The sequence below is a fragment of the Pseudopipra pipra genome, chromosome 11 (genome assembly GCF_036250125.1).
Source record: "Pseudopipra pipra isolate bDixPip1 chromosome 11, bDixPip1.hap1, whole genome shotgun sequence".
NCBI classification, from domain to species: Eukaryota; Metazoa; Chordata; class Aves; order Passeriformes; family Pipridae; genus Pseudopipra; species Pseudopipra pipra.
Genome location: NC_087559.1, coordinates 14,601,048 through 14,624,077, shown reverse-complemented (window position 1 = coordinate 14,624,077; position 23,030 = coordinate 14,601,048). Strand labels below are relative to the sequence as shown.

General features: G+C 43.0%; 1 protein-coding gene across 1 annotated transcript; it reads right to left on the bottom strand.

The window, feature by feature from the left end:
- Window positions 1-44: 44 nt before the first annotated feature.
- On the bottom strand, window positions 45-22,554 carry TKT (transketolase). The gene is made up of 14 exons (XM_064667695.1): window positions 22,332-22,554; window positions 17,390-17,507; window positions 15,953-16,066; window positions 15,211-15,308; window positions 13,381-13,572; window positions 12,449-12,567; window positions 11,379-11,572; window positions 10,622-10,786; window positions 9,869-10,025; window positions 5,336-5,466; window positions 3,945-4,028; window positions 3,673-3,766; window positions 1,945-2,067; window positions 45-349 (listed from the first exon to the last, which is right to left on the bottom strand). The coding sequence occupies exons 1-14, from the start codon at window positions 22,436-22,438 to the stop codon at window positions 162-164; spliced, it is 1,884 nt and encodes a 627-aa protein (XP_064523765.1). The 5' UTR covers window positions 22,439-22,554; the 3' UTR covers window positions 45-161.
- Between the last annotated feature and the right edge of the window lie 476 nt (window positions 22,555-23,030).

Genomic DNA, 23,030 nt, shown 5'->3' with positions numbered 1-23,030 from the left:
CACACCAAACCCCACAGAGGAAAAAAAGGGATGAAAGCCCAGGAGGTTTTTTAAGCTGGTATTTTTATTAGAACTCTCTACATAAAGCACCTTTGCCTGCCTTGAACTGACAGCACCTCTCCGAACAAGCTCTTCCGTAACACAGCACGAGATGCTTCGAACTACTCGGCGTTCCTGGACTTGGACACGGCCGCCCTCACAGCCTGCATGATGGCATCCTTGTCGATGCCAAACATCCTCAGGAGCTCCGCTGACTTCCCGCTGCGGGGCACCTGGGACACGGCCAGGCGGCTCACGGTGACGCCGGGCTCGCCCACCACCGCGGCACTCACGGCCTCGCCGATGCCACCTGCGGAGAGAGGGCAAACAGAGCCTAGACCAGAGCGTCCGAGCAGGGAACGCACAGGCTCTGTGTGTGCCTGAGCAAAGGGCCCTGCAACGTACAGCCTCGGTCCCCAGGCTTATGAAAATACCAGTCACGTGTATCTGAGTTGGCCAAGTGTGAAATGAAAACCTTTCCCTATATCGAAGGCATTCCGAGGACAGGCAGCCTGACATTTCTGAAGTACTTCCCAATCAGCAGCCAGACACACCTGCCTCTCAAGGGCACAGGACTGTCAGCAAGCTCTCAGCACCTCGGCAGCAGCCACCGAGGGATAGGTTTAAAAATACATTTAGACTGAAGAGTATTTAGGAGTGTACTTAACGTGCTGAAATTCCAACCAATCTCAGCAGCATTTCAGAGCTCCATCTCTCCCCAGTGCTGTACGTGCCGCTGGGCACCTCTCTGGTTATGTAACACACTTGCAACCTTTGCTGGGAGCTCAGCTCACACTGAGTCACTATCACTGACAGGGACAAAGGATGCAACGGGAACTGCGTGGAGGCAGGAGACACACTGGAAGCAGGAGTACTAGGGAAGAAGAAAACACGTGACTTGTGTCCAAAGCATGTGCTCTGGGACCTGGTAGGAGAGACACCTCGGTGCTGCCCTTCAGTCAGGGTGTATCTGGGAGGCCTTCCCACAGCTTGGGCATGGTGGGATGTAACCAATCGAACTGAGCCTGCAGCCAGGGGCACCTCTGCAGGGCAGCTGGTAAGATCAGCCTGATGGGGCCTGCAACACACTCAGGGTTCTGATGCTCGTATAGCTGCCCTGCCCTGCCCTGCCTGCTCCAGAGAGCTTAAATAGCCTGTTCAGCACCTCACAGTGTCATGATTTGCCATCTTGCAAATCTGCAGTATAATACTTGTCCAGAGTTGAACACTAAGCTTGAAAATTATGAGGTTCAGTGACCTATCACCATCCAGAGTCTGGAACAAAAGTATGGTGTATCCAGCACTTATGGTAGATCTAGCTCACTTCAGGTACCTGGCAAGAGTGATGCTCACCTTAAAGTAGGGTGAGCAATATTATCATAATTATATCTACTAATTTCTATTAGTAGACATCTACAACAGCAGAGAAGAAAGAGGGAGGAATTTATCCCAGAGAGACTGCAGAAACTGCCAAAACCATCTGATTTCAGGCAACCTGGAGCCAAGCTTTTGGACACAGGGAATACTTAAGAAGTTTGCACAGCAATGGTCTCTCCTGCAATTTCACACCTGCAGAGCAGCTGCTGTACAGCCACTCAGAGAACACTCCTGTGCAGAGCCCCTGCAGCACAACAGGAATTTACAATTTCACTGGGCACAAACGAATCCAGACTTCACTTGGACCAAGCACAGAAGGGCATCAGAAAGGCAGCCCTGATTAAACCACTACATCTGAGGAAACTTTCAACCCTCAGTGTCACTTGATAATCCTAACAGCAACAAAAAAGGCTGAAATCTCTCTTTGGCTTTAATGGAACAACAGCATCAGATCCCCTACTCCTCTGCTGGGTCAGAAGCTGGGAGCTTCCAGCCCCTGAGGGCTGTGACCTCCTGGACCCTGCTCACCTTCATGGTAGTGGTCCTCAACAGTGATGATTCTGCCCTTGGTTGCTCTTGCACTTTCAAGTATTGTCTTCTTATCCAGGGGCTTTATAGTGAAGGGATCAATCACACGGATGAAGATTTTCTCTGCAGAAAACAGAATGAAATGATTTGCAACATGAATGTGGAGCATGCAGGACAATGCCAGTGGCACAGGCAATCACTGTGACCTACTAGACCATTATGAAAACTCCCAGGTACCTGAACCTATGGCTTGTCTACCACAGAACTCAACCAACCCTAATTTTTGTATGCATTTTTTCTCCGTGCACCTTGTGAAATAGTAATATCCATATATATCCATAGTAACATCCATTCATTCACAGACAAGACAGAAAAGCCTTGGGTAAGTGACTCAAGGTCACTAGGAGTGCCCATCAGCAAGACATGTAACTGGCCTTCCCCCAGGTAAGAGCAGAATCCACTCACCAGAAAACCCTCCTTATTCAGATTGTTAATCGCAATTTTTTTCCTGGACCTTTATTTTACCTTTAACTTTACTGTCAAGCCAGGCATAATTTCCTCCTGATTCTTTGCTTTTGTAGGCATTTTGAGTTTTTTCTTCACTGCAGGCTGCCACGTCCCAGGTATGTCTGTCTGAACTGCCCCAGCCCTGCTCGGGGCACCCTTAAGGTTGGCACCAAACCCAGGATCTGTTCTGTGCTCATAAGGCAGGCCCAGATGGCTCGTTAAAACTGCACACAAATGGCAATTGTTTATAAAGAATAGCAATTGCTGAGGTTTTGTCTGACCCTGGGGAGCTGAACACTGGGTCAACTCCTACACATGAAGAGGCCCTATTGTCACAGTTTTATGACTGAAGGCTCTTTAGTAGCCAATACATTTTGGGTATTAGATACTGCCTCTGCCCTGAGGGATTATCTCTCCAGAGGTGGTTACTCACACTTCAAGATCAGCAGAGCATTGCAAAGCATGGTAAAATGCAGAAAAGTAACAATGGCTCTGAAAATGCAACTTTTAAAATGTCCTAAGGCTGGTGACTCGAGGTCATGACAAAGCATCAGTCCACCCAGACACTGCACACAAAGCTCCCCGTAAGCCACGGGCAGCATTAACTGTATTATCTCCTTCCTGCTATTTGTAATCTCTTCCTGGGCGCAGTCCCCTGACTCACAGATGGGGCTTTCACGGGTTCTTTTTCTTCTTATTTCACTGAAGGATTATCATGGCTGTGAGATGTCAGTGCACTTGAGCACTGGACCTGTGCCTCCTCCCAGGCTATCACAGAGCTGATCCATTCACTCAGAGAAGCCCAGGGCAGCCACGACCCCGGGCCGTGTCCTGCGGGGCAGTGTCCTGGCACACGGGGACAGGCTGTGGTTTGGTCCCTGGCCCCAGCCTGTTTGCAGCCCATTGTGCTGTGACCATGTGGCACTCCTGCTGCTCACACACTGTCTCCAAGCCTCTGCCCAGCGCACTATCACACAGATCAGCAGTTCTAAGAAGACCTTGATCTGGTCAGTTTGGCAATTTTCATGGCTATTAATGCTGCTAAGACAACTAAACCCCACTCCATTTTAGGCAAGACTGGCAGGTGGGTACCATGTGATTGACTACTTGCCTAGAACAGTTTCATTAATGTTTACCAGTACAAAGGTGAGCAGTTAGGCTGACTGGTATTGATTTTTTTTTTTTGCTGTGTTAAATGACAGAAAAGGAAAAAAGCCCCACCTTTCCTCAGCTGCTCTGCTGCAGCCAGAGCCTCATGCAGAGTGACTCCTGCTCCGATCACAGTCACTTGGTCATCCTTGCTCTTCAAAATCACCTGCAAGAAAAGGTGTCCAGGTATTTTTAACAATAAATCTCACAGATTTTTTTGCATTTCTAGAGATTTTATTAAAAAGATCAAATCTTTGGCATTGCAGTGCTTTAGAGGGAAAAGGGCTTTTACAAGAAGATCAGTGAATATTTTTTCTGATTCTGTTTATCTGTGCAATATTTACCTTTGCCTGCCCAATATGGAAGTCCTCGTTGTTGTTGTAAATGACAGGATTTTCAGGACGACTAGTTCTGATGAAACAAATGCCCTGTTTCCAAAGTAAACATGTGAGAAGTTACAAAAATAGAAAGGTGTTGACATTCTAGTCAGTAAACCCTATGAAAAAAATACAGCAAACCAACTTTCTATTTGTGTGGTGTTCATCCTTCTATGTCACCTCTGGTTCTACTGAGTTAACTCCCCCCTGCCCCACCAATTCCCATTAGTCCTTTTTTGGTAGCTGGTTGTTTAAACATCACAAAACACTTCACCTCCTCTTAGAGCACACTGATAACTTACAATTTCCTTTCTGACTCCAAGATCTTTATTTCTCTTTGGTTCTCTCATGGAAATGGAGAATCCTACTCAAGTTAATTAGAATCTTAGAACCTTGCCATATATGTGCAAATGTTATTCTTATCAATTTTAAAGCAAAAGAAGAAAGGCTGGGCTGAAAGGAAAAATGCTTTCCATCAGTTAATGTTCAGATGCCCTTCAAGAAGAACAAACTTGTACTTTAATCTCTCCCTCACGCTCCTTTCCATACCCTCCATCTTTTTGTCACAAACTGTTCGTTACATTTGTTACACTCCAAATTTCTACACTCCTTCACTGAAAAGCTGTAGTAGCAAGACTGAAAAATTTCAAATTATTTGCTCCTTTCTCAAGAAATACTGCTATATTAAGGAGATGATCCAACCCAGTGCTGCCCATGGCATTTGACCATTGCTATGTCCAAGCTGAAGGTCTGAGAGATCAGAAACTCTCTCACAGCCAAGTGGGAAGTCTTAGTTGTCTTCAGCCACAGTTCAATTTAACTGCAGTCCATCACTGGCAACAGGGGAGCAAAGGGTGGCCCGTGGGACTGGGAACTCGTGGGAGCCCCAGCTCCCAGTGCCCCCAGGAGCTGTAAACTTAGACTGACAGAGCACCTGACTCCTGAACTTCTACCTGCAGGCACCTGATGATCAAAATCTTCAAGATGAATTTATCTTTCCACATCCAGCCTCAATTTTGACCCCAGCGATGTCGTACTGGGAGTGCTCTTCTAAGTTTGTTGATACCTAAGAGAGTTACGCTTAACCTTATTCTGAGCCAGTACATATTCAAACTGCAATTGCCCTGTAATCATTTACATCTCCCCAAATCTGGCCCACAGCATTCCAGACTGTTCATTCTGCACTAGCCTGGAGAGAATGTCTGCAACCTTTCCTTGCATAGAAAACATCCCACTGCCACACTGGAGCCTTTGAAAGAATTTATGTGGGTAGAGACGTGCAAGAAACGTGCCAGAAGCAACAAGAGCAGTACAAAAGACAGAATTATTCTCTGGCTCAGAAATACTGTGATGCAAACCTTGGTGTTGGCAGCTATTTCCACTGCTCTTTCGGTGGCTACAGCATCACTGGGATAAAACACAGTGGAGTTGGGAATAGCCCGGAACATGCACAGGTCCTCCAGTCCCATCTGAGACGGCCCATCCTCACCTGAAAGAATTAAACCAGGGTTACAAAAGGGCAAGTGCACATTTCTGGCAATTACTCAACACAGCAGTGAGGGTCAATGTAAACCAGGCAAAAAAGAGAAAAGTATAAAATCAGGCACACACACGACATGCAAGTCTACCTGCTTGAGAAAAGAATCATCTTCTCCTTAAACTTGGAACCATCTAAACAGTAAATAAGGATAGAAAGAGACTAAAAAGAAAGAGAGCTGGGATTAAAAAGAAAAATAGGAAATAAAGTGTAACAATAAAACAACACAAAAGGAATACAACAAATTGGAAGGGTACAGATACAGAAAGAGGGTCACGAGATATCTGAGCATCTTCAGATTTACATGTACTGAGGCTACACAAGCAAAATTGATACTTGTCAATAAGTGTTCCTCCAGATTTAAACTGCTGGAAATGTGAAAGGAGAATGGCATGTGTTCCATCAGAAATGGAGAGTGCAATTGGTGCAACTACTCTCAAATCCTTGGGCTCGTTTCAAGATTAAATGAAGGGTATGTATGCATTTTTCAATACCATAAAAAGGTGTTTTAAGGAGCAGCAGGGCATCCGTGTTGTTAATTTAACAACTCAAGCGCCTCATGGCATAACCTGCAGATCCATGGAAAGGAATCCCTAGCCAGGACACGTGCTGGATGCCATGGATTTCCATGGTTAAAGAAACAACCACCACAACACCCCCCGCCCCCAGTGACCTTATGTAATGGAGCTTTGGGAATGGCACTGCTCCAAACCAGCCATGCAAAGAGCTCTGAATCCAGTCATGTCCCAGCCTGCAGCAGCAGGGCCATGAGCCTTCCCACATGCACCCGCTACCTGTTAGTCAAGAAGGACAAGTTCACGAGGAAGGAGGAGACTATTTTCATAAGGGCAGCACAAAACTCTGAAGAACTTTAAATATGTTAAAGAAATCAAGCATTGAACTCTGCCACTGTACATGCCTAGTAAAGTAACCACCAACCAGGAAGAGAGAGCTTCTCTGCTTTCAGTCATGACATGAGAAAAACCTCTCAACATCAGCTTCTAAATCTGTGTGCACTCTTGAGTGAATGAGTGGGATCTCAGTGGGCATTTTCCTTTCCTAAAATGCACCCACACAATGCAGACATAGAAGAAAAGTGTAATTATGAAGAATAAAATTATCAGGTACCTGAATTCGAATCTTATCCAAGGTATCATGCTTTTCCTGCTTTTTTGGTGCCAATACCACCAGCACTCGTAGCTCATACTAGAAATTTACAGAGTAGTACTAAGTTGTTTGGCCCCAAGTCTTTAAGAAAATCCCAATTTACACGGTTTTAGAGTACCATAGATCAAAAGAGAGAATAACTCTCAAAACCTCGATTCATAGCTTAATAAAAAAAGTGAGTGCTTAATATAAACAGTATCAAATGTCCAGGATATAAAACTGTCTAAACAACTGATATTTCTATTTTTGACAGATGTACACTATGATTTCTTTCCTTGCATATTCACTTTGGAAAATACAGATTTTTCCATTACTCTCTTACGACCGTAAAACTTATTTAATGTTTCGGTCCATCAGCCACTATTGGTCTAGGAGTGAACTTAGTACAGGTTCAGAAGGTCATTTCTCATAAATGTAATGGGTCCAAATTCCAGTGCAGCAGAAGCCCAGGTCTACCTAGAACTGCATACATAAAACTTCAATTTTCACCACAGATCCAGATCGGATTCTGAATTCCATGCACATTTTGAATTCCATGCAGGCCCAAAGTTCTAATAGGACATACACTTAATTCATACCCTTCTATTTAAAATTGAATTTTTTAACTGCTCAACGGTTTCTCTGAGTAATTTTCTTTATAACTCTTTATATAAGTTGCAAAACTTATATAAACTTTATACAACTCTTTATATTAGTTCCATTTCAACTTTGGGTTGAAATTCTTTTTTGAAAATCAAAGTTGAGGCCTGAATGAGATTTGTAATTCCAACGACTTTATAAATCCAAGTATGCACTTGGCAATCACAGCTCCCAGTAGAACATTCCAAGTGCTGAAAATTGAAACCTGGAAGTGTAGTTCTAGGAGACAATTTGGGTAGCTCAAATGAGTTTTATCTTCTTAAATGAGCAAAGACCAAAACTAATTGGCTTTTGCACCAACACACTTTGCTGCTTGCTAAAAGTCTTAAACTGGATTGAACTAGACTATGATGAGGTGGGAGGACTGATTTTAACAAGAAAAGAGACTTGTAAAAGAATCCCTCCCTTAATGACATACAAAAGCCATAATCTGATACACCCTACATACAGTCTCCACTACTACAGCATATTCTACATTGCAGAAAATTTGTATCAAGTATATATATGTAGCAAGTTTGAGGCTCTGGGTGATAGTACACACGTTTACAAAGTATCTTTAAATCTTTACCAATATTACAGGTCAAATTAACTATTTTGTTTTAAACATAATACTGCCAGCCAGAACTATTAAATCAACTGCAAAACTGATGTATGCAGAGAGCGTTCATTTACTACCCCTGTCAGCTCTCCCTCCCTTTCGTTTTCCCTATAAACACCCACTACTTTTTCAAGCATGAATGTCTACTTGCATTTTCCTTCTTAGTATGCAAGTCTGTTCCTGTTTTCATGGGTGATGTCTACACATTTCAGTTAAAAAAAAAACCAAACTCCCTTCCTTCCTCAAACCAAAGTCAAACCCCAATATGATCTGACATGTTCCAAAGAGCTAGGATAGGAAGCCAAGACCAGGGCAGGTTCTGCTGGCAAGGGCCCTCAGCCTGTTGCTCTCAGGCTGCACTGCTTTGGTTTCCACTGGCAATCCCTCTTCCCACACCTCTTGAGTGGATGGATTGCAGGACAGGGACTGGGGGAGCAAAGTCCCTCCATTGTAACACATCTCCTAGGGTCAGCTGGGATAGAGTTAATTTTTTTCTTAGCAGCTGGTACAGTGCCGTGTTTTGGATTTAGGATAAGAATACTGTTGATAACACACTGATGTTTTGGTTGTTGCTGTGTGCTGTCTACCTTAAGTCAAGGGCTTTTCAGTGTCCTCATGTCTGCCAGTGAGGAGGTGGACAAGAAGTTGGGAGGGAGCACAGCCTGGACAGCTAACTGGAAGTGGCTGATCACAGCTCAGGGACAGGCTGGACATCAGTCAGTGGGTGATGAGCAATTGTAGTGTGCTTATTTTTCCTGGGGTTTATTTTTTTATTTACAATTATTATTAGTAGTAATAGTATATTTTACTTTGTTTCAATTACTAAACTGCTCTTAACACATGAGTTTTTTCTGTTCTCCTCCCCATCCCACTGCAGGGGCAGGGACTGTGAGAGCAGCTGTGAGGTACTTGGTTGCCAGCTGGGATTAAACTTCAACAGATCAGGTACGTTACCACCTGAGGAACCTCTACATATGTAAATCTATGGGAGCTGATAAGATGCATCCCAGAGTCCCAAGGGAACTGGCTGATGTAGTTGCCAAGACACTCTCCATGATATCTGAAAAGTCATGGCAGTCAGGTGAAGTCCCTGGTGACTGGAGAAACGGGAACATTGCACCCAGTTTTAAAATGGGGAAAAGAGAGGACCCTGGGAACTACCAGCTACCACCCTGTGCCTGGGAAGATCCTGGAACAGATCCTCCTAGAAGCTGTGCTAAGGCACATGGAGCACATGAGGTGATTCAGGACAACCAATGGCTTCACCAAGGGCAAATCCTGCCTGATTTTGAGCAACCTGGTCTAGGGGAAGGTGTCCCTGCCCATGGCAGAGGGGTTGGAACAAGGTGACATTTAAGTTCCTTTCCAACCCAAACCTTTCTATGATTCAATTACCTGAATTACATAACAGCTTCACAGTTCCTGCTTCATCACACTTAGAGATTTTGGGGTTTTTTTAATCAATGCATGAACACTTCCAGTAGTAAAAAATACTGAGATAAGTTGAAGCAGTTATTTCAAATTGGTGATCGTTGAAGGGTTTTTGAGATTGATGGACAAGAGCATCTGGGCAAGAATAGTATCATTAGTTTCTCTCTTTAGAGACTGGGAAACAAAATAGAAGCACATGACTGCAAAGATGAACAGGAATCTAAACTCCTCAGTTTCCGTCAAATCCCTTTATATCAGTCTTTACTGGCACAGTACAAAAGCTTGTAGGAAAAAGTCCTATTTTCATCAGGCCAAAGAGAAAAAAAACCAGGTGAGGGCTTGAAATCTTCCTCATTCTTTCTAAATACAACACTGCGTCTCACAAAAGCGAATTTGCAAACATGACTTCCTCCCATCAGTGTCACACTGCTACAGCACCCCAGCTACAGCACTGCTTGTCTCCACAGAGCATGACCATCCCTGTCTGGATGGGAGCTGCTGGCCCCCAGGTGCCCTCACCGATGGAGACGCCGCAGTGGGAGCCGCAGAGGTTGATGTTGCTCTCGGAGATGGCGGCCATGCGGATCTGGTCGAACGCCCGCGTGAAGAAGGTGGCGAAGGTGCTGGCAAAGGCAATGGTTCTGTCCCGAGTGGCACAACCGACTGCAACGCTCACCTGGAGCAGGGAGATTGGACAAGAACAGTGAGTTCCTCATTTATCAGTTGTTTCTGAGACATCGTCCATCCGTGGGACTCCTTGCCCTAAAAATTTAGCAGATTAAAAATCTCTGTGCAGTCCTGCTCCTAATTGTTGGCTTTTCCAACATGGAGAGGAAGCAACTTACTCTCCCACTGTCTATCCTCCTGCATCTCCTCTGCTCCTTGCTTCAACTGCTAGCTGCTGTTGATTCTTACTGGCACCTTCTTTTCTCTATCTGCTCCAAACAGCCTTTCACTGGACTTTAAGAATTATCCTCTTTTCTTTTACTGGATCAAAAGCTTACACTTTCAGCCCAAAGGACACAGTTTTGCTATCTCCAGCAGGCAAAAATTATCATTACCGAGAGGGAATGGATTTACCTGTGTTATTTGGACTGGTATTTACTAAAAGGGCTCTCCTTTAGCAAAATGGAAACTAGAACAAGATTCCTAAATTGTTTATTGCTACAATTACCCCATATATTTATTTGACAAGCAAGTATTAGAACCCCACTCTATGGAGACTCCCTGCATGGCAACACCAGTCTTTGGTAAAGGCAGGAGGGCAGTTACCATGTTCTGCTCAGCAATGTAGCACTCGATGTAGCGACTGGGGTGTTCCTTCTTGAAGAGCTCTGAGAAGGTGGAGTTCTTTGTGTCCCCATCCAAAGCAATCACTCGATCATTGGCATGGCCCAGTTTTGCCAGTGCAACCCCGTAAGCTTTGCGTGTAGCCCACTGGGAAAGGAAAACACAGCAGGGCTGTTGGAATTTCTGTTTCTACAGGTATTTTTTTCCTTCCCGTTTTGTTTTGCCGTTAAGTCTATGAACATACAATCAAAACCAAAACACAACCAAGGGCATTTTAAATGATAGCAGTATCAAAAGTACATATGAGAACGGTGACACACAGAAGAGTAAATAAAAAAAGGAAAAAGAAAACCACAATGCAGCATTAGGACACATTGTGTCCTAATGTGTTGGAATTGGCAACTCCCTACCAATCCAGCTAGGAAACTTTTAAACCCTTGCTTTCTAATAATGGAAATTCACTGAACTTCATGGAGTTTCTTTAATTTTAAATGCACATAAAGTAGTTCAGATAATTGATAATAGTCACAAGATGAAGAAGAGTGATTTGAGTCTTCCTATCTTAATATACCCTTTCAATAGCCAGCGAGTTGATTGTCTCACACCACAGAAGCAGGTGTTTGCCTGCTGAGGTGGGTGTTTGAAATTGTGGGAAGGGATAATACAAAACCTCCTGCCATACATTTAAACAGTCTCACACTTTGAAATATCTGACAAACAGTGAAAAAGAAGGGAATACCTTTTCTCCCACTTTGTAAGTTGGTGGAGATGGCATCTTAATGTTTCTAATATTTACTATAGGTGCATCTTCTTCTGGGAGGGCCGGAGAAAGCTTTTTCTTATTTTGGATTCTATCATCTATTTCCTGAATGACTTGTTCAGCCATATTTTTTGGAAGGGGCTTTCCATGCCAGCTTTCCTTATCTTCAACACCTGTGTATTTAAAATCACATTACGAGTAAGAAAAGTATAAAAACAATCTAGGTTTTTAGCTGCACATTTTACCCAGGTAAGTGCAGTGGAGTATGACAGTCTAATATTGTCTTCCAAGGAAGAAATTCTTTAAACAATTACAATAGCAATCAATTGCATTAAGACAGACATGTTTAAACACATAAGAGGAATAATTTACTCCAAACTTGTGACAAAATCCCAGTGTTTTCTACTTTTAAATTGGCACCTAACAGACCTGGTCTGTAAGTGTGGCAGGAAGCGATCAGTAAATCAGTGTGAACATTTCACATGAAATTTAACAGTTGGGCCTGATTAAACAAACTCAGTTAAGTTTGAAACAACAGTTAAAAAGGTGTCTAATTCAAAAAGCTGACGTTTTACAGCTTTATTTTAATAGTTTCTGATGACTCTTCTCTGTGCACCTGGCACTAACAGCCAAATTACCTCTCTGACTGATACACTGCTTTTCCTGAGCAAGTTACCCCGAATAATGAATTTTGCTTGCTTACTCAAAGAAAAGGAATGAACATATTCACTCCTGTTATTCATATTTATCTGGTCAGAAAGGCAAACTCGCAGAGTGCTGCTGAAAGCTGGAGCTGAAGAGAATCACGGCAACCCCTGACAACTGAACATGCATTTACTCCACTCCATGGATACAAGGCTCTGTTAGCTGGGACACATCTCACTTGCAAGAAGTATGAAAGGATTATCAAGTCAAAAAGCTGACAGGATACAATGTATTTTCAATGTATGAAATGTTAAACTTCTTTATTTTTTACTAATGGCACCTTTATTGCAGTACCCTGCACGTATCATACACATGAGCCTGCACAGCAAGAGATGTTTTATTACCTGATATGCCTTTGCCTTTGTAAGTCTTTGCAATGATGGCTGTTGGCTGGTGTTTGGCCTGGCCAAAGGCTTTGCAAAGCTCCTCCACACTGTGTCCATCCACAATGATAGCATGCCAGCTAAGAACACAAACAGATCAACTGTTTCTAAAGGGTTTTAGCATGTGACACTCTCTGGGAGTCAGCAATAACAATAACGAATACTAATGCCATTCCAATGCAGTGTCTTTTTAAGGGACCCAAAGTGTGCCAGAAACACAAACTAGCATTTATTTGATATCATAAAAAATACCACAGTCGCTTTTTTATAATGCAAAAAGAGTCACAGAGGCATCAACAGCTACAAGCAAAATTCACAGCCCACAGATAACTAAGTTATCCTACGTTTCTTCAGATATAATGGCCATTTTTAATAACAAGAGCAAATCAAACATCTAGAAATAAGATAAAAACTGACAATGGAAGCTGATTAAAAAAAAAATGCTCTATCATAATTTGCATGGCTGCTATTGTATATGACAGTTTTTTATCATGGGTTTTGCATCTACATAGAAATATGAAACTAAATGAAAGCCAATACACAAAGAATTCTCATCGTTTCCATGCTGTATTTTTGCTCTACTTGCTATGACAGTACATGTGGTCACACAGTCATAAAATCTGTATTTAATATGATAAAAACAGTTTTAAGATCCTCTAACAAATGTATCTGGGTAAGCAGTCTTCTTATTTTTTCCTCTAAACAACAAATTCTGCCACTTTTAATATTCCTGCCGTACCCATTAAGTCGACCAATATCAGGGATTACGAAAGACCACCTTCCTTGGTGATGGCAGCCTTTAGAGCTGAAAGCTCATTTGAACAATTCTGAGAAGCAAATAAAACATACAGTTTGGACTGAGAGATTATCCTGAGCTCCTTCCCCTCACATACCCAAAGGCCTCGCAGCGTTTCTGGTAGATTTCCACGTGGTGCTGCAGAGGAGCGGGGTCACTTTGTCCAAGACGGTTAACATCAAATATGGCAACGAGATTATCCAGCTTGTAAAAGCCAGCAAAGGCCATTGCCTCCCAAACAGAGCCCTCAGATAACTCTCCATCTCCAAGCAGACAATACACTCGATAGCTAGAAGAAATTAAAAAAAAACGAAAATAAATTAAGTTTGATGTGTAAGCACTATTAAATAAAAAACCAAAACCCCTCTAAACAATTCAGAGTGAAAATTCACTGCTTTTTTTCTATCCCAAACTCAACTCCCATTGCTCAATGCATTCACCTCAGATAACATTACATTAGACAAATCAAATTAAAATATTTTTGAGCTGGTACACATTAGAAAAATAAGATGAGAAATATTGCTTTGCCTTCCAAACCTTTGTCTCAAAAAAATCAAGTCTTAAGCCTCCCATTGCCAGGCTTGACTGAACAGGCCCATTGAACACTGTCACTGTGACTCAGCAGGATCTGAACAATGCAGGAACGGTTACTGGCTGCTTCCTCCTTCCTACCATGGACTCTCTGGAAGGACAACCAGCACCTGAATTTCAGGCAACTCTAAACTGTGGATGAATTCAGCTATGGTTTAAAGCATGCTGCCTAACCGAATTCAGGAAAAAGATAACCAATAAGATATGACTTCATAGACTATTTCTCTAAACACTAAGCCTTTTATTCAGGTAAAACTCAGCAGGAGCACTGCCTCATCCCTGCAGAATTCATCCCCTGGATTTTTCTTCTATTACCACTCTCTTTTTTTGGATGACAAAGCTTTGTAAATGTTTATTACCCACTAAAATTAAAACAGAATAGTAAATTAGCCTTCAAATATACAATTTTAAAACAAAATAATCGAGATGGCTGTTAGAGATTTTTTTCTTACTAGACATTAAGCTGTAAGAGAATCTTGCTCTGAATCCCACCTGCCTTCGGCTAAATCTGAACTCCTTTCACTGAAGCTGCTCCCCAGTGCTGCACGCAAGACCACCTTTTCCTTTTGTCATGTAAGCACTGGTTAGATTTTTTCCACACGTAGCATCTGTTAAACTCAATTAAAATCAGCAAGTCATCTTTCACAGAAATGATTTCAAGCTAGTGAAGTGTAGGACACATTAACTGGGCAGCCTATGCTTGAATGTACTAGAACTGTCACATAAAATACATCAACTACATCAGGCTATTTTCCTCCTCACACAGATTGCCTTTAGACATCTTCTTTTCTTGTGCACAAAACAAATGGCAGAAGCAGTCATTTTTGTCTCTGTGAAGTTGAGTGCCTTTCTGATAACATTTTGGAGCCCTACTTTATGATCCAATGATGTTATTATTGACCATAACAGTTCCTTATCTAATGTTCTCCATTATTTGTCATCTGACTTTGAACAGACACATTTTTGGCTTGTGCCGTTCTTCTTAAGGGGACACGTCCAGCCTCAACATGGCTATCAATTACTCTCTGGGAGTTAGAGGCTGTTCCAACAACTTACTGTCTTCTCTACTCAGGAATACTACCTTGCAATGCTGTCAGGTTACAACAGGAACACACATATGCACTAATTCTTGTTAACCTTTAAACCCTTGTAGTTTCGCTGGCAACAGCTTCGTAATTATCAGGCTCGTAATCTATCACTGAAAACCTGAATTTGAAATTAGATTTGGGAATGGAGAATAGAATAAAGTAGTTTTGTTTTTCCCTGACTAAGGATTTATTTTCACAAAATTTTCCCACTGAATGCCTATAATCATAAAATATGAAGATGGAATTACCTGGCTCTGTCAAAGAACTTGCCAGTGTATGCCATTCCACATGCAGCACCAAGACCCTGCCCAAGGGATCCAGTAGCCACATCAGTGAATGCTTGCCTCTGAGAATAAGAAGAGAACAATTATTTTACAATTAAGAAACAGAGGAACTAAATTCCAGTGCTAGAAGATGGTTCAACATACATCAAAATGCAGCTTCTCAGCCATAACAACATACAAGTCTCTCTAAATCTTGCCCCGAAATCCTTCTCTCTCTGCAATGTGTGTACCTTGATGGTCAGTGTCACAAACTAACCAGGTTCTCTGAGAGGGAATGGTAACTATGGCCCACAAATTTCTCAGCTATGCTTCGGATGGCAGCAGTTAAGAATTGATGATTTTGTGTAAAAAAGGATCAACTTTCTTCAAAAGAAACAACTGGCTGAGAATGGAAAGACCAACGAGGTTACAAAACTGGATGTAAACTCTTGAAATACCTCAAAGCTGCTTAAAGGACAAGTAAAGCCTGGATGGAACTGTACATAAGCCTTTTTTAGAATGGCAAATATTGACATGCAGGTAATTTTTACATGTTCACTCAAACACAGACACCAATTCAGTTGTGAAGCCGTAAGTATCATCATCCTTCTTAAAAGTCTTTATCTTTCCTGTACAGTACAGCTGGCAACCAAGAATTGCCATAAAATACATGCTCTTATTGTTTCACAGAAAACATCATTTTATATCAAAGGTTACAAGCACTTACTGGAACTGGGTGTCCTTCTAGGACAGAATCAATTTTCCTCAAGTTCAGTAATTCTCCTTCTTGTAGAAATCCAGCCTCTGCCCAAACAGAATACAAAATTGGTGCTGCATGACCCTAGGGAGAAACAGAAATTTTAAACAAAGCACAAGTTTCACAACTTCCTAGGATCAATACAAAGCTCTACAAAGCTGACAAACCCTGAAATCAGGTTCTTGTGTTCTTGTAACACTGAATTATAAAATACTTTTACAGCACAACATTCACACTAATGCTTGCTTCCAAGTTTCCCACATCCCTCCTTAGAGCATCCCAGATCAATGAGCAAGTGTTATCCCCCTAGAACTTCTTCAGTGTATTCAGGTAAGATGCAGTGTGTGACAACAGGCAAAGTTTCAAGCTTTATACCCTCAGACCCTTGTGGCCAGGTCCAACATGATAACTCTAAAGCAGCAGTCATCTTCCACCCTGGAGCCATCAGGAGTCACAAGAGCATGCAGAGGTTTGAAGCCATTTAGCAGCTCTGGGCAGAGACCCTGATTAATTAGAGAGGTAAAGCAAACTCTCAGTGCTTTTACCCCCTCAGCATCAGCTGCTTGCTTCTTACCAAATTCCTTGTTTTAGAATGGGCATCAGAAGTGGCAACAGTTGCTATATCCACTGCCAGAACATACATGATGGGCTACACAGCACTACTCTGAGCCACCACATGAAGAATTCTGTCTCAGTGGAGCAGGAGAGATGTGCCATGTTTTACACAGCTATGTTTTCTGAAGGCCCCTCACCTGCCTTAATGTCATATGATCAAAATGCCCCTGCGATTTCTAAGGGCATAAAGTAAAAGGGGATATAAACATTAACAGCCAGCCCAGACATGAGATTTACAGTTTTCTAACCCACAGTGGCTTCAGAAGTAGCACTGACTTTAATATCATCCTGGCACAGTAGGAATGCAAACTACTCACTAACTGCCCTGTTTCATGTAATGCTCCCTGAGAAGCTGGCAGGAATTAGTGCCCACTGGGATGTGGCTGCAGGCAGAACAGCAGGGCTGCAGTTAACAAGGACAGCACAGGAGCTGACTGCCTTGTTAGAAAATTGGTTATACCAAAATAAAACAGACCTTAATGTATCCTGATAGATTTTATAGACAATATAATAACATTTATTACTTAACACTAGAACAAAGTGAAGACTTATCAAGAAACTTTATACAGACACTTTCGAACCATCTTGAAGTTATGCTACATCTTAATTCAAGCAACTTTTATTTGTCTTTCTGAAGCAGACCAATTCCAAGCTCTCAAATATTTCCAATAAATTTCTGTGCAGATGCAAGTGTAAGTAAGCACAAGTCAAGGAAGACCAGTCAACTTAATCTACAGACAGGCAGCTCTTTCCTAGCAGAGTGAACAGGATCACAAAACAGTTATTATTTACCTTTGAAAGAACAAACCGGTCGTTGCTGGCGTTTCTAGGGTCTTGCACTTTGTACCTCATGGTATGGAAAAACAGCACAGACATAATCTCTGCTGCACTGCAACATGATGTAGGGTGGCTACAAGTCAAGAAGACCCAAGATTACCACTTCTTGTTATTGTTTGCTTGGACCCATATCTTTAAAATATCACTTTACCAGTCCCCAACTCCTCAGAATTAAAATATACAATCTGAAGTGTTTGAAAACACATCCCATCTGCCATTCCCCCAATGCAAATTAGTTGTACTTTGAGACAAAGGGAGCCTCTTATCTAGTTCAAGTGGATGCTCAATCTAGACCCTGCTGACAGCTCAAGGACATATCTTTTAGAGCTCTCTGTTCTTCTCCATGCCAAGGACCACCACCCTGAGGGGTGACCATGAAGCACAGGAACCTGTACAACCTTGGGCCTGAAATCAGACTCCACAGATTTATCCCACAGAAATTCACACGGATGCAGAGGAAACAAGGGCAGCTTTCCACAGTACTTGAGCCACTCACTGAGTGAAGGAATTAAAAGTGTGGCACCAGGGCTTGTTCAGGCCCTGATGCACAGGCAGGGATTGGTAACACCAGATTAACTTCTGCAGAAAGTTCTGGAACATTTATCATTGTATAACATAGGAACCACTTCATTTTACCATGTTAGAGCTGACAGAATTAAAATTCTGATTTCTAAAGAGGGCATTAAATAATGCAACTCTTGTATTTCATCTTCTACTGAAACTGGATTCAGAAATTTACTGTCTCCAGTAAACACCCAGATACATGTTATAAAATACTAACTTGTTTAATCTCTGGCTGGGAGAACATCTCTATCACTTTGAAATATGGTACTAGTTGGTTCATCAAACATTTATAAGTATCTGTGATTCTGTGATGTGAGATAGTCTCTCCCACTGAACTATCTGGGATAACATTTGGAACATTCTTCAACAGCAGCACGAATTAATACTTCAACTACAACTTACCTTAGAAACACATGGGCCCATTTCAGAGGCAATTGTGCCATAAAGTACCAACAAGCAAATACAGAACTCCCTGAAAAGGGTTATTTCAAGTGGCAAATAATGAGTTTTATATTTCATTTGAAGTGCAATAGAAGGGCATATAATTACTTTTATTTATCTACATTACTGTAATTAAAATATTGATCAATGTTGTTATGCACCTGGAAGGGATGGCACTACTTGACCACTTAAGTGTACCAGCCTTGGCTTTTCAGTTGCAATAAAGCTTAAAAGGAGTAAGGAGGCTCTTTAAAAATCTTTATTAAATGTGGAAAGTAGCATTTTTCGTATTTTACTGGTGTAAATAGGATCATTTTGGATATCAGTTGTTGCTACTGAAGTACAGGAAAGTGGATGCTGAACAGTAAGAAGGCTGAAAATAACTTGCAGTTTCATCTCACTTTCTCTTTTACCAACATATATTTTTCATCTTTAACACAATATTCTTAAAATATTTGACCCTACTTATAAAACAGGACGAACTTACTATGAAAGTGTCACATTTCATTTCCCACATGTACTTTACCATGCATGTTAGGATTAGACAACACTTTCACTAGAACTTTAACCAGAATATTCTTTTGATAGTAATAAACCTTCCCTCCCAACATCCCCAACGGTGCTGTAATAAGAGAATAAAAACATGCAAAACACTAGCAAAATACAAATTACAGTTAGTGTCCATCCCTTAGTAAGTACTCACACAGGGAAACAAAAGAATTAGCTTTAAACCATGGTTCAAACATATTAGTAAATATTTATGTGTTTGAGTTAATTAAGAAGCCTTACATGCTTGTTTAAAGCTTTCATTCCTTTAATTTTATTAACTTTATACTTAACCATACTTCTATGAACTCCTGGTCTTGGTAAAAAAAGTTTTAAACCACCTAAAATGGTAGCGCGTGGAAATAAAAAAAAAAAGCAGAAAAATTTAATAAATTACCTGAAAATTGGAAAAAAAAAAAATCTTGTTAAAGCTACAGGTAATTACATGAATTCCTACTATCAGAAATAACCAAAAATTTAACTGCTTATCAGATATCAGAAATCATTGTAAAAATCAACTGTATCCCTGATGGATGAACAACCCAGAACCTCGTGGTGCTGGTCCCATTACTACTCTTCTTTGACAGGTTCTGCTGAAGCCTTAACTTTGAAATACAGCCCTTCAGGAGGAAACCAAACTGAACTCCATCAGGACACTGAAATCTTGGATCCACATAAACCAAGAGTAAGATGATTACTCCAGAAAAGTAGTTTCGTAGGTGTTTTTTATTACTCTGCATCAACTATCTCCATCTACACATGTCCACATTTCAACTAAAAAGGACTGTGGTGGAAAGTCAAAATGGAACGCTGAGTTCAAGAGAAAAGCTAAAAAATTGAAGAAAAACTAATCTGCAACAAGTGATCACACCACACGTTATGAAACTTAACTGCCTCTTAAGAAACTCTTACAACTTCCACTTTTAAGAATGTAACCAGCCACCTCTAGGAAGCCCAGAAACTGTTTCAAAACTGTAAAAATGTATCATCAGCTACAGAAGAGACTACACGTTCTGAAGGAAATGTCTGCACTACTTATCTGAAAAAAACCCCACCTTCTTCCACGCCCCAAAGCAAGTACGTTCAATCCTTACAAACTCAATCAAATTTTTTGCCCACGTAAGTAATTTTAAACACAAAATTTTTTTCCAGTTCACTGAATTTTTCCACCACGGCTGGTGAAGCACTCAAAGTGATGTGTTTGAGCAACTTCAGGATCAGACCGACTTAGCTCTTGTCCAGGCAAAGGCTGCACTTTTTTTAACAAAAGGTAGAACAAGTAAAGGCTGCAAGAACTGGTGTGTCGGATCTACCACAGCACCACTTGTGTTGCAACACACACCACATTTTACAGAAATTACTTCCTTGAAAGTAGTAGGCAGGTCCTGTTTTGTCTGAAGTGCTTTTACTGGAAGTATTTCCTTCAGCTTTTACCAACTACACCTTCAACAAACACAAATTTCCTTACCAGAGTCAAAGCAAGCATGACAATTCATTTTTTTAATTAACTGTGAGCTTCTATTTAACTTGCATTCAAACATCTTTCCATATTCTTGGTGCACACCAGCAATTTAAGCAAAGTGTACTGTCTCCTTCAATTTTTTGGAAACATATTCATAATGTACAGATGTTTTAGAAGTATATGTGCTTTGTCTAACTCCACAACAGACTGACTCTCTTTTAGGTATGTTACTACACCATCATCTTGGCAATCAAATCTTATTAAGAAAATAAATGACTTGCCAACAGAATCTTCCCTCCAGAGTCCATCTTTCATAATCTGCTCGTTATCAGGTTGTGTAATAATTTCAGACTACACAACTCCAGTGGCAGAATAAACCAGAGGGATTAATGAAATGCCTTTGTGCAAGAAGGACTCGGTATTGTAGCACACATGAACCGGGAATAAAAAGCTTGAGAAAAAATACTTTACTGTCTGTTCATCAGTATGGTGGGAATGGTTTTACTGCTGAATTCCATGGACCACGGAAGAGAAGCAGAGGCTGTAGCATGAACCTTATCCTTCAACAGCATATCAGACAAAGCAGAGAAATAATTTTATCTGCCGATAGGACAAGTAATACCACACATCCCTAGGCCTGCTTAAAATACATACTAGAAGCTCGATACTGAAGCCCAAGCTCTACTAAGCAGATTTAGCACAATTTTTCTTACCTACAATTTCACACAGGCTTGTGTAATAATGCCTGTACACTGCAGCTTTGAAACAAATCAAGAAGTAAAAGAGCAGTTGTTGGGTATCCAGCACTTCTCTCTCCAGACTGGACCCAAAAAACCCACCCCCACGGAAGCCGAGAGGTTTCCCGCGTCCCAACACCCCATTTCACAGGAAGAACCACAGCAGCATTTCCATTCGCTGTCTGCAAACAGAACGAGTAAAGTTCAGTTTCTCTGCTTCCAGAGCCATGTGAGGCAGCTCATGCCAGGCACAGGGTGGAGACTGTAAGGCAATTCAAAGAAGCTTTATAACCTTTTACATACTACCCTTCTCCACACGAACCTCAGCATCCAAGAGATTCCTTCAGACTTCTTAATTTTTTTTTTTTAAACACTGCAGCCAGTTTCAAAGAGGTCCAAAGGAGGAAATTGCAACAAGATGGGAGAGATTAAAAAAAAAGCCAGCACTTTATATGGAGGCACTGAAATATATTATTCAAGCAGAAAAAACGGCTTTAATTTTATATGAGTAAAAGAGGATTGTTTGCAGAGATTTTTTTTCCATAGGTAAAGCACGATCAAAGGAAGGATAACCCTGGAATCTGCACACATCAGAGCCCACACTAAATCCTGTCCAGAGGCCTGAATAAGCTGCCCATTGGAGACCGCGGGCATGGCACAGATAATCCCACTTGGGCTCACTTGAAATTCTGTACAGAATTAGTTCCAACTGACGGGCACGCAATGAAAAAGAAGCCGCTTGCGCCTCGGGCACAAATTCTTTGGTTTCCAGTCCTGCACCAACTTAGCATTCCCGGCCTCTCTCGCAGTCACAACACCCGCGGGCACCGGCGCCCGGCGCGGCCCGGGCGGGCTCTGCCCGCGCAGCCCCCGGCCCCGGCCGCCATTTCCAGATGTGCCACCGCCGCATCCAGCGGCGCGGGGGGTGCGGGGCTTTGGCCGGGTCATCCCTGCCCCGCTCCCCGTCCCCGCCGCTCCCGCAGCATCCCCGCACGGCCGGAGCGGGGCCTCTGCCCCAGGACACGGGCGCGTGCCCGGGCCCCTCCCAGCCCCATCCCGAGCCCGGATGCCGCCCCGGGCTGCGGGAGCGCGGCTCCGGTGTGCGGCCGGGGCTCTGCCCGCCCGCCTCCCTCCCTCCCTCACTCACCCGGAGCCGGCCGCGGTCGTGGCCTTGATGGAGCTGATGCGGAGCCGGTTGGCCGTGTCCTTCAGCGCCTGCAGCGTCTGCTGGTCGGGCTTGTGGTAATCCTCCATGGGGGCGAGGCGGGAGGGCCGCGGCGGCTGCGAGGCTCGGGCGGCGGTGGCTGCACCTGGGGCTGGGCTCCGCGAAGGCTGCGGCGGCGCGGCTCACCCGGGCCGAGCGCGGGGCGGAGAGAGGAGCGAGGGGCGGCCGCCTCCCGCCTCCCGCCCCCCGGCCGGGCCCGCCCGCGGGAGGGGCGGACGGGGCTGTGCGGGCCCGGCGGCTCCCCCAGCCCCGCCCGCGGGCGCCATTTCCCTCGTGCTGGAGGGGAGCGCTGAGGGGATGGTGCGGGTGTGGAGCCGCGCTCCCGTGTTCCCACCCTTCACAGAATCACGGACTTTTCGGGTTTGTAAGGGACCTCTGGAGATCACCCAGTCCACCCCCCCTGCCAGGGTCATTTGTAGCAGGTGACACAGGAGCGTGTCCAGGTGGATTTTTGATGACTCTGGAGAGGGAGACTCCACACCCTCCCTGGGCAGCCTGTTCCCCTGCTCTGCCTCCCTCAGTGTAAAGTTCTGCCTCATCTTGAAGTGGAACTTCTTGCGTTTTAGTTTATGGCCATTGCTACTCGTCCTGGTCCTGGGCACCACTGAAGAGAGTCTGGTA